At 38.4% G+C, this 12,662-nt stretch overlaps 1 protein-coding gene across 1 annotated transcript in view; it reads left to right on the forward strand.

The window, feature by feature from the left end:
* Window positions 1-12,387, forward strand: part of LOC126419451 (uncharacterized) — a 1,200,562-nt gene extending 1,188,175 nt beyond the window's left edge. The window contains exons 10-11 of the mRNA XM_050086638.1: window positions 8,483-8,669; window positions 10,102-12,387. Coding sequence (XP_049942595.1) covers window positions 8,483-8,669; window positions 10,102-10,259 — 345 coding nt within the window. The 3' untranslated portion in view covers window positions 10,260-12,387. The remainder of the gene's footprint in view (window positions 1-8,482; window positions 8,670-10,101) is intronic.
* The last annotated feature ends 275 nt before the right edge of the window (window positions 12,388-12,662 follow it).

The raw sequence follows: 12,662 nt of genomic DNA on the forward strand, positions 1-12,662 counted from the left end.
GCCTACCTGGAAACCAATACGGAAGAATGTCAGTTTTCTGTGGACGATCTGTTAGAGCAAATACCCACATCATCTCGTCCTGATATTCGAACTGTCAAGGCTCGCCTTTTCCAGAAATATGGTGACTATGTGGTGATAGCTGAAACAGCTTCAAAGCCAGGCACAAGAAGATGCTGACGTTATGATTGTAACATCTGCCATTACAAGAACCAAAGATTTTGGAAGTGTTGTCATTGTAGGAGATGATGTTTATCTGCTTTTGCTCATGACCGGTTTGGGGCAAGGCATTGAAAACTTATTTTTCTTAAAGCCAGGAAGAGGAAATGCAGAAGACAAGTTGGTTTTCCACTGCATCTTACAAGTTTGACAGTGAATATATTCTGTTCACTCACGTCTTTAGCGGATGTGATGCAACATCCGCTTTATTTGGTCAAGGAACAATTAAGTGCTACAATATTGTTGCGAAAAATGAACACCTAACCTCAGCACTTTGCACGTTCAATAAACCACATGCTACCAGTGAAGAAATAATAACAGCAGGAGAACAGGTTACTATCGCATTGTATAGCGGAGGTGTCAGCAGTTCCCACACACTAGACCATTTGCGGTACCAGCTATTTGCCAAGTCTGCCACAAAAAGCAAACTGCATCTTGCACGGTTGCCACTTACACAAGATGCTGCACAACATCATTCGTTGCGGACTTACCAACAACTCCAAAGTTGGATGGGAAACTGGAAACATCCTGAGAAATGGGGCTGGAATCACAGTGACCACGGTCTAAAATTCGTTATAATGAGCCAAGATCCAGCACCTGAAGCACTTCTTCACATTGTTTCATGCTCATGCAAGCTGAACTGTGGCGAAGCGTGCTCCTGCAGAAAAGCGGGTTTGAAATGTTCTTCAATTTGCAAGAAATGTATTCGGGTCCACTGTGAAAACGTGCCAAAATTTTTATATGAAGACAGTGTAGAAGATGTTATGGAGGATGTTGAGGAAACTGCTGACGAAATCAACGAACTTGCTGAGGCTGACTCGCTGTTTAAAGAAGAGGTCAATCTGGGATCAACTCTATGTACAGACCCTGAATCCGTAACTCAAAGTATTTCTGGTGACACTGAGGAACCTGGCCCATCAAAACGTTGGAAGTGAGACTCATACCTGTGTCAAGTGCGCTAAAGTGCGATATTACAAGTATTACAAACCCAGAACTGTCAACATTTTTTAGTAACTGACAGTGCATTTTAATTGTAATAAAGCTACTTATTTTTAATGTCAACTTTGTGGCCTTTATACACAAGAATAATTACCTACCTAATTAGGTTGCCTACTGCACTAATAATAGTTCAGTTTCCTGAGACAATTTATTTGTGTGTGTGTGTGTGTGTGTGTGTGTGTGTGTGTGTGTGTGTGTGTGTGTCTTAATGATGCATTTTTATATTTATAGTTTTACAAATACCAGGGCTGAGGTGGCCCATAGTGAACTTCAGATAGTGATGTAAGAATAACAATAGTTGGTTGCCCAGCAATCCTCATGTTGCATACAGAGAAATTGAATACCTGAAAGTGAGGTGGTAAATTCCAACATATAGCATGATGTATAATGTATTTATACTACACAAACAGAAACTGAAAAAATAGTGTTCAAAAATAAGGTATCTTGCCACTATGCTCAAAATTTGAAAAATTGGTATTTTTTGACGCGCTGTAGCGCCTTAGATACTGGGAATAGAAAAAAATGGTAAGAATCAAATTTGTAGAGAATTTTGTGCTCTTTAAAAAAGAAAATAGACGTTAAAGCGATAGGAGCAAATGAAACTGAGATATTTTGAAAAAACTGAAAAAAGTCCGAAATTTTCGAAGTTTTTTGACTGCAGAAAGTTTTCCCAAGAGAAATTTTGTTGGCAAAACTTGGTTTTGTAACCTTTCCAACAATATGAACGAGTTAAAAAAATAAAATCTTCTACCCCACCTTTTGCAAGGTATATCTGCAATTTGACTGGACTATTAGAATAAAGGTTGGAAACAGACATTTTGTAAATTGCTTTTTTTTAGTCACGGCTTTGTTAATCCTTTCACATCCGGTTTTTCCATAAGTTACCCTAGCAGTTCGTATAATAATTGAAAGTTATCAGTCTTTATCTTTGTTGTATTTAATATAAATTTATTACGTTCCGGCATCTCCATAGTTGACCGCTCTTTAAAAATGAGTAATAGAAAAACCCAGCTCGCAGCTTCGTAATTGTACACGTATCCAATTTTCTTTAAATTATTCATTAAATTATTTTTCCATGTCCAAAACATTACAGTGCAATTTTTAAACAAATTGCAATGTAGGTGTACGAAAGATGGGATAAACTGAATTCATATTAATCAGTTTCGTAACATAAAACATATATAGGCAGTGTGTGGTAGCAGAAGAGCTATATACTTAGGCCTTCATTTTTATGAAGACCTTTTCCTTACGCATATTAGTTAGGGAACTTTCTGTAGTGTTATGATATCTCAACACAACCGCCTAGCAGTGCGTTCTTTGGAGACATGTCCCGAGTCATCATCCTGCTAAAAGCTGGTGTGTTCCCCTCTCTGCCATAGATCCTAAACATTGCATCGTCTGTTCAGGGCCTACGTTAGTGCTTTTAGCGGCCGCTCTCATACAGCTTTTAGTAGGCGGACTGACCATTCCATACTTCGTTACTACAGGCTGTTACATACTCTCTCCGATAAACGGTGTATCACACCGCAGATCATTTCTTTCTTAGCAAAAATTTTATTTGCACCATTTGTTTATTACTTACACGTTTGGTACACCCGTAACGAGTATCAACAATTTTACAGTGTTTGTTAGTATAAATCATTATTAGTGACTTAGACAGAATGTTTTTCCATCCATATTTTACGAATGTAACTCACTCGCAGATCTTAACATAAAACTGAACAACAATTCTAAATAAAATACATTTTATTAAACGCATTTTCCAATAAATTTACACCAGTTGTTCTGTCTATGCAGAGCCTCATTACATGCTTAATATTCTCACAGCTGCGACTCGAACACGGCAAGATCCTGTCATAAGACGTAGAACGTCTCACTGATCTGGACATGTAGCTCAGTTCTGGTGGCAACTGCAGTGGTGTGTCCCGTACTTCTCATAAGACACAAAAAAATACACACACACACACACACACAAATCAGGAAACGTGAAACCAGGTACACAACAGGTCATGTTCGTTCAATTCAGTGTTCCACAAAATGGACGGTCAACAGTGCTCGCCGATCAACAAGGAAACGTACTTGGGCTCCATCACACTGAAACTACGAGGTGCTGGACGCAGCAAGATGTACTCTGCCCAGTAGTTTTGTACATATTCTACCAATGAACCACAGTCTGTCACCTGCTACACCTACGACTGAGCCTCAATGATCGTTCCATTTCACATCCGTACAAACTGCGACACTCGGCTATTTATACGAGTTGCCCGATTCCTACAGTGATTGATTGATATTGCAACCATAGGATATTCATTCTTTCATGTCGTGAAGTGCAAAATTTTTGCGCGCGAAAAGTCTGATGTTGCTGTTACCTAATATTGCCTGCAAGGTCATTAACATACAACATGAACAGCAAGAATCCCAACACGCTTTTCTGAGGCACACTTGAAGTTAGTTCTACATTTGTCAGTGACTCTGCATCCAAGATAACATGCTATGTCCTCCCTACCGCCAAATACTCAGTCCAATCACAAATCTTGCTTGATACCCCCATATGATGGTACTTTTGATAATAAGCGTGTGTCTGGTACTGAGTCAGATGCCTTCTACCTATCTACCTTGACCCATGGGTTTCAGCTCATCGTGCGAAGAAAGTACGTTTTGGGTTTCACATGATCATTGTTTTCGGAATCCATGCTGGATGGAATGGAGCAGGTCATTCTTTTAGAGATACGTCATTACATATTAACTCAGAATATGTTTTAAGATTCTACACGAAATAGATGTAGGAGATATCGGACAGTAGTTTCATGAATCACTTCTGCTGCACTTCATGTTGACGGCTGTGACCTGTGCTTTCTTCCAATCACAAGGCACAGGCTATTGTTCGACAGATTTTTTGGGTTTTATGGTTCAAAAAAAGGGGCTAACTCAGGCGAAAAAGCAGTTGTTATCACGCGTGAACTCAAGTACCAGTCAGGACGGAAGGAAAGTCGGTAGCGATATACAGGTGCTGTGGTAATGCCTCTTCCGATTGTCTACGATCGTCAGCGCCTCGTGCGGAAAGTACGTGAATTAAATGGGGTTTGTTGGGATATTATTTCGTTAAAAAGTGCAGTATCTGTGATTTGTAGTAAGACGTTACTACATGGTGTATGGCGTTCGATAATTTTTTTTCGGAAGCTGTAGCGATTGGCGAAATAGTGGTTAGGTTAGAACGTAGTAGTACAGCTTAACTTTTTAATAAGATCATTACTGCAATTTAACTGTAAGATTTTGTTATTTATTTATTGCACTATCGCGATTTCCGCTGTAGTGGCATTATAAAGTGCAATGGTGAAAACTGAAACCAGTAAAAGTATGGGTTACAAAGTGCAAGGCATAATGCGATTACATTTCACAAATACAGTTTAAGGAGCATTATTAACAAAGTGAGCAAAAATCAAATACGTCTGTATGAAATATGGCACCGAAATATCACAAAACATATGTGGACATATATACTAGTTGTTTCATCATACGATGTGAAGGCGAATTAAAAACAGGGATTACAGCTAGCAATATATACGCCAGATATATTTTAACAAACTGTACTGCTAAACACAGTGATCCGGCAAGCACGAACCTTGTCGAAACATGAAATAACATTGCCTTTCGTCTATATCACTTCAGAGATTATTATTTAGGTAAGAGCTGTTGATGGAGATATGGCTCAACAGACTTGGCTGTTGATTGCATTGAAGCTGGTGTCGCCATGTTATATACCCTGAAACATTACTAGAATACTGTTTGTGATTGCTTCTAGTTCTTAATTTCTGTCGTATGCACGAAACATTTGTTTTCAATAATAAATTTTATAGTGCATCGGGAATAACAGTGTCAGAATGGTATTTTCAGACGTTTTTCTTGGTCTCAAACGCTCATTATTTAACTCAATAATACGACGCATTCACCTCGTTAATGTAGCTTTTTTTTGTTATTCATTTCGAATAACCAAGAAAAGAAGTGTGTGATGTGAAATGCTTGCTTTCGTAATTCAGCATTTTCTTGAATCGAAAATCACGACAGGAAACAGCGTAGCCAAAATTCATGTACACAAAAAGAAATATCGCTTGAACGAGTCCAGTTAGAAGTAAAATGTGATTCTTTAGACTTTAGGCTATAATCAAAAGGACTAGTTCACGCGTAAGTGAGACAAACTAGCATATAATTATCAAAACATTTCCATCAGAAGCTAACGTTTGGGGCAACTGACATGGAAGACGTCTGCTTCAAGTTTGTGGCGTCATGACAAGTCTCCTTGTTATAGCTTCATGCGACTGCTGTATGAGATAAACTCTTACGAATTCACAATCATACCAGCATCTGTCAGAAACTCATACCATACAAACGTTCTGAATGTTTAAACATAACTATTGTCGAATAATCAAATCTTTGTCTATGCCTACACATCATGATACAAAATGCTGACCCACTCTTCACCTGTTAACATACGTAAAAGAGTGTACTCACACCTGGGGAAAAAAAGAACAAAATACACAGTGGTAATCAGTCACTTATACAGACCATGTATGTCGACATTAACATTGTGACGACACATTGTCGGCTTACATACACGTAAGTAACCAGTTTATGTAGCTATAAAGGTAACTAAACAACCTTTATAATATCTGATTTGAGAAAGGAAAAAGGGGGGGGGGGGAGATTTATTTGCACATTCCGATCTATATCACAACGTAAATATTTACATTTTGTTGAGCCGCTGTGTATCTGTGTGTCTCCTTAAAAGTAGCGTCACGACGATGTTTATCGAAAGCAATTCAGTCATTGGTTCCGCCAACTAGTGTAAACAGTCAACATATCTTGTTGCTTGCCTACATTTCGGAATCATATGTACGTGGATGCCACAGAAAACCTTCACAAAATGAGTTTTAAAAAAATTAAATGATTTCTTTTCTAAAATATTCACCTATAATGTCAATATATTTTTGCATTCTATGAAACCAGACCTTAAAGCAAAGAGGCCGCTCATCCTGAGGCCCTTCGGGAATCAAGTTTTTATAATGTCCCATAGCTTACATACACGGATGACCTTTGGGCATCCGCACTCTCAGTTGTTAGTTTTCTGTATTGGATAATGCGTTGTTGTAATGGAAAATTATTTATTTTCACGAACTTTTTCGAAAATTTATGGTAAACGGACATTTGTGTATCAATCGACAGTAACAGTTAGACTGTCTTCTAATGCTATAGAAAAATATTCTAGCAGCCATCTTCTGGTCATCACTGCGAATTCGCCGGACTTCGTACGCTTGGGTTTTGTTCGACAGACCCATTCAGCAGATCGATCGATTTTTCAGGATCGTAACAGTACATTCAAGGTTCATCACAAATAATGATATTCCAAACTAAATATGAATTGCCGCCATAAAATTTTTCCAGAATTTTTCTGTGCCAATCAACGCTTTGTTGTTTTTGATCGGGAGTCACTTTCTGTGGAATCCGTCGACAACAAAGTTTTCTCACATCTAACTGTGATGTAATTTTTTTTGGATGATTCATACCAATGCCCATTGTCGCTCGAATAGATTTATAAGATGTCCGTCGATCTCCTTCGAGCATTGTTAATATTTTCACCATTAAATTCAGTTCTTGGCGCCTTTCACGAAATTCATCACTAAGAAAATCTGATCTCTGTTGAATTCGCTGTAGGAATTACAAATTGTTGCTTTAGATGGAGCTTCTTCACCAAATGCATTTCTAAATCTATATCCACGTTGTACATCTTGCTCACTAGATGGTAGAGTTTTGTTAGGTTTGGCTCTCCCAAGGCTGTCAGTAGTTCTGATGGAATGTTGTCTACTCCCGGGGCCTTGTTTCGACTTAGATCTTTCAGTGCTCTGTCAAACTCCTCACGCAGTATCATATCTCCCATTTCATCTTCATCTACATTCTCTTCCATTTCTATAATATTGTCCTCAAGAACATCGCCCTTGTATAGACCCTCTATATACTCCTTCCATCTTTCTGCTTTCCCTTCTTTGCTTAGAACTGGGTTTCCATCTGAGCTCTTGAGATTCATACAAGTGGTACTCGTTTCTCCAAAGGTCTCTTTAATTTTCCTGTAGGCAATATCTGTCTAACCCCTAGTGATATGCGCCTCTACATTCTTAAATTTGTCCTCTAGCTATCCCTGCTTAGCCATTTTGCACGTCCTGTTGATCTCATTTTTCAGACGTTTTTATTCCATTTTGCCTGCTTCATTTACTGCATTTTTGTATTGTCTCCTTTCATCAGTTAAATTCAATATCTCTTCTGTTACCCAAGGACTTTTATGAGCCCTCGTCTTTTTACCTACTTGATTCTCTGCTACCTTCACTATTTCATCCCTCAAAGCTGCCCATTCTTCTTCTACTGTTTTGCTATTTGGGGAACGAAATAACTGATGGTGGTCGAAGTAGAGAGGATATAAAATGTAGACTGGCAATGGCATGGAAAGCGTTTCTGAAGAAGAGAAATTTGTTAACATCGAGTATAGATTTAAGTGTCAAGAAGTCGTTTCTGAAAGTATTTGCATGGAAGTGAAACGTGGACGATAAATAGTTTAGACAAGAAGAGAATAGAAGCTTTCGAAATGTGGTGCTACAGAAGAACGCTGAAGATTAGATGGGTAGATCACATAACTAATAAGGAGGTATTGAATAGAATTGGAGAGAAGAGAAATTTTTGGCACGACTCGACTAGAAGAAGGGATCGATTGGTAGGGCATATTCTGAAGTACCAAGGGATCACCAATTTATTATTGGAGGGCAGCGTGGAGGGTAAAAATCGTAGAGGGAGACCAAGAGATGAATACACTAAACAGATTCAGAAGGATGTAGGTTGCAGTAGGTACTGGGAGATGAAGAAGCTTGCACAGGATAGAGTAGTGTGGAGAGCTGCATCCAACCAGTCTCAGGACTAAAGACCACAACAACAACAACAACAACAGTTAAGGTCAGAAATTATCATTTAAATCATGAGAATTAACAAATTATTGGAACAATCTGAACAAATTACGCTACGATCAAATCGCAAAACATTGGATAGTAGCTTTCGCATATAAACAAACTTAATTTGTTTTTAGGACGATGGCATTCTAAAAATGTTGAGTCTCCCTCGTATGTATGTATGTATGTATGCTTGTAGTATACGGCCATGTGTTTTAGTCGATTTCGAACGGCTCGTGTAGAAAAGTGAATGACGTTGACGAGTGCGATGTTGTTTGCAGATTATTACAAGCGGAGGCGTGACCTACAAGAACGAGCCGTGGCATCGCGAGTGCTTCACGTGCACCAACTGCAACACGTCGCTGGCTGGCCAGCGCTTCACGTCCCGCGACGAGAAACCCTACTGCGCCGACTGCTTCGGCGAGCTGTTCGCCAAGCGCTGCACTGCCTGCTCCAAGCCCATCACAGGTACGTACTGCTGGTAGCAGCACAATGTCCTCCATATTACAACGTTTTTAACCCTGAAGGGACAACAGTTGAGTAGAAAACTTAATAGTGGGACCAAGGATCCTATCAGATGGGAGACGATCGTTCAAACCCAAGCATGAATTCTACCGAGGGATGGCTTCAGTTCTTATGTATGGATATTCATTGTGATCAACTTCCATTAGAACTGAAGCAGTGATGATGAAGCTGTGGCCACGAAATGTAGACTGGTGTTGTAAAAACGCTATTGAAAGACAGTTGACGGATTTTATTATTCAGTTTTCCATTTATTTCACTGTTTCGTCTACCATAAAAACAATTAAGTGGTGCTTGTATGAGAGATTTTAGGCGATATCTTCACTCCGCCACCTTATGTTCAGTCTGTTCCACGCACAGCTTCTTCCATTCACATCTCTTTAAAACGCCAACTTCTTATAAGATGAACCGAAAACTTAAGACGTACTGTAAATTAATCGAATCTAAGATATGAAATAATTTCAACAGTTTCGTAAAGATTAGCATTCTTGTCACTGAGTTGTAGTTTGTACGATTATCAGCTGAGCAGTCCTACAAACCAAATTATTATTTCTTTATAACCCATAGAGACAGACAGCAAACATAACTGAAGAAAAAGTTAAATACATTAAAGCTCGGGCCGCTAGAAGCATCACACACATTCGTTAAGTCCACGTAGGTTTTATATATCTGCCCTCTTCTGGATTTTTACATATTTACATTGCAGTTACGAGGGGTCTGTGCTTTCTGTTCTAGTAACTATTACTAACTGTGCTGTGAAGGAGTCTCTCCACTGCGAATGTTTTATGTTTTCCAACTTCACTACTTGTTCTTCTCAATGTAAACTGTACATTTATGGTGAACATGAAAACAGATTATAATTCAGATGGTCGTGACAGCAACACTGATGCAGCAACCATGTCAAGTTCTTCCTGGCTATGTGAATGAAAACGTGGAACTTCCTCACTGTGTAAACGTATCAAATGTCATGGAGGCCTGTACTAAAACGTAATCTGCACAAATGTCAGAACACTTTTCTTTTTGATGAGCTTATGTTACGGAATTTAGAATTCATCCGAGAAAGCAGCAGTTTATTTCTAATTTCCTCTACTTGCAATTAATTTTCAAACTGAAGACCGCTCATTGTCTATTGCAACAGTTGATACAGTTTCAAAAAATATTTTTTCCTGGTAGTTGCTCCTTGTTAATGTATACCATCTCGTTCCATATCCTTTCATGCACCCATCACAACTTGTATCTTCGTAAACATTCCCCCTATGAGAGGTTTCACAAACTGGAAATTTCAGGAGACTTAGCTCGTGAAATAGCTGTACAATTAAATAAAGAGCAACGTTGGAAACCTCAGTTCCCGTTTTTATTGACACGGGCCCTGTTGCAGGCATCGGCGGCACGCGCTTCATCTCGTTCGAGGACCGCCACTGGCACAACGACTGCTTCATCTGCGCCATGTGCAAAACGTCGCTCGTTGGTCGGGGATTCATCACCGACGCCGACGACATCATCTGCCCCGACTGCGCCAAGCAGAAGCTCATGTGAGCTGACCACCCACACAACTCCTCCTCCATTCTTTATTTGCCATTTTATATTTTATCGTCAAGCTTTGTTTTTTCTTTTCTAGAGAAGACCGTTCAGCATTCGTCAGTATATATACATAAATACATAAATATATATATATGATAATATTTTGATGTTTAGTGGAGGTCTAATTTTTAGGAGAATAATTATTACTTTACGAACGTGGGAATAATGTATCACCGAAAGTGATCAAGTGCCTCATATCGCATGCTACGTGGTCTGCACGAGTGTTCGAGCCCGAGGTTGGGGACTATATCTTGCGCCTCTGGACATTTCGGTTGTAGAAACGTTCAGGTGTCGCAAGAGCAGGCCACGTTGCCTCTAACACTGGAGAGCTTCCACGTCGCACGTCGTAACCGACTCCTATATCACAGTGGATGAAAACGCGTATCAGCGGTTGTAGATTTTAAAGAGATATATACATATATATATATTTGTTTATACATATGATGTACAGCTGGTACTTTTTAACGTAGAATTGGAGATGTAAGTTTATTTTGCGACGAGAGAAGAAAAATAGATATTTTTTAAGGAGTTGAACTCTTTAAGAGACTTTAGTCAGGCACTTTTAAAACAAAAAATAACCTCAGTCCTAAACCCAGGACACGAGAGTAGATCCTTTCCACAGATACTGGGCGTGGCCTCCACACACATACACTTCACAAGTATACACGCCACACATTGGCCGCCCTAACACAGCCGCACCGCACTAACACAAGCTCACTTCTGCTTTCAAATCTAGGGTTAATAAGAGTAGATTCTTAAGAGATGGAAAACGATTAAAATCCAGGAAACCAAAAAAATTGACTATATTGTATACATAACTTTTAACAAACTAAATTACACACTCTTACACACACACACACACACACACACACACACACACACACACACACACACACATTCACATAGAGCCAGAGAGGAAAGTAAGCTATTATATGTGATACATATATAAATACTATACATAAACTGTGGTCTTGGGGGAATATGCTATAGAAGTGACCTTAACAACATATTCACAGCCCGAAATTGTAAACGGTGGGACGTTTGGGCTACAGTCCATCCACTGGTTCTTTTTTTTTTGTTTGCAAATTCATTATTTTTTTGCTGTAATTTAGATTTCTTATTGTATGCATTTATTTGTATGGATCATGTAATAGTTATGGTTATAAAGTATCCTGTGACAAAATTAATATGTGGGTGCTATGCCGTTCTTTGGTGATGGAAGTATTTTTAAGCCAGTAGAGTTATTTAACAGTAATTGTTATTAAGAAGATGGTACTGTAAATTTGCCATTAGGTCTTTTTTGCGCTTGTAATCTTGTGTTGCTTATGACTTCTAGTCAGTCAAAACACATTTTGCTGTTCATGGAATGTTCAACTCGTGTACGTGATGTTATGTTCTGTCTACTTCCTCTTCATCTCTGTCAACTACATTCTTTTCTTAATTTCATGAGGATGCCCATTGCTTATCCTCAAAAATACTTGTTTCATCGCTGCTGCATTCACGTATTTCAACTGCTTACAGTTTCAGTTTCTTGCTTTTTCAACATGGAACCAGTTTCATAACATTCGTTGTGCACTTGCAGGCTAATTTGAAGGCAGTGTATCATTAATTACATGTGACTTTCCAACGTGTTATTTTAGATTCATTCCATGTCACAGATATCGTTTTTATGTACAGCCTTACTACTACTGCATAGCACTGATAAAAACGAAACTGCTGACTTTTCATAAACATGAAGAGCAGTTTCACAATGTAACAATAGAATTTTCATGGGTCAGTCACAGATGCTTCTACTATCTGAGTTAAGTGGTGTCACTTGAACATCATACAGTAGTGGGATATTGAACAGCAGGCCTGATTTCTTTTTCTACCAGCAATTTCATACATAAATCACAGCGAAAATTAGATCACATCACATTCTAAAATTTAGTTAAAACTATTTTAAACATTACACATAATTGTGTAAAAGCTGTTAATTTTTGATGCATAAGTGTTCTTATTGGTATCATATATATTATATATCCTGTTACATAGAAATGTGGAAATGTAATACAATTTGAATAAAGGAAATAAATACACTGGATATTTTGTGTTGTTGGGTTTATTGTATCTTTAGTGGGGAAACAAACTGATTCCTAAAAAAATGTACTAACTTCTCCTGCTACGTGATAGATTGATTGCTCAGTACAATACTCTTTATTTTGAAGACAAATAACAATTATATGTGTGAAACTGAAGAACAACTCTATCGCCACAATTTTCAGTACTTCAATATTGCATTTCTGTCATCTTTGAACTATCTTGTGAACTGAAATTTAGACACACATTTAAAATGTACCCCCAACAAAATTAAAAGAA

The sequence above is a fragment of the Schistocerca serialis genome, chromosome 9 (assembly GCF_023864345.2).
Source record: "Schistocerca serialis cubense isolate TAMUIC-IGC-003099 chromosome 9, iqSchSeri2.2, whole genome shotgun sequence".
Lineage (NCBI taxonomy): Eukaryota > Metazoa > Arthropoda > Insecta > Orthoptera > Acrididae > Schistocerca > Schistocerca serialis.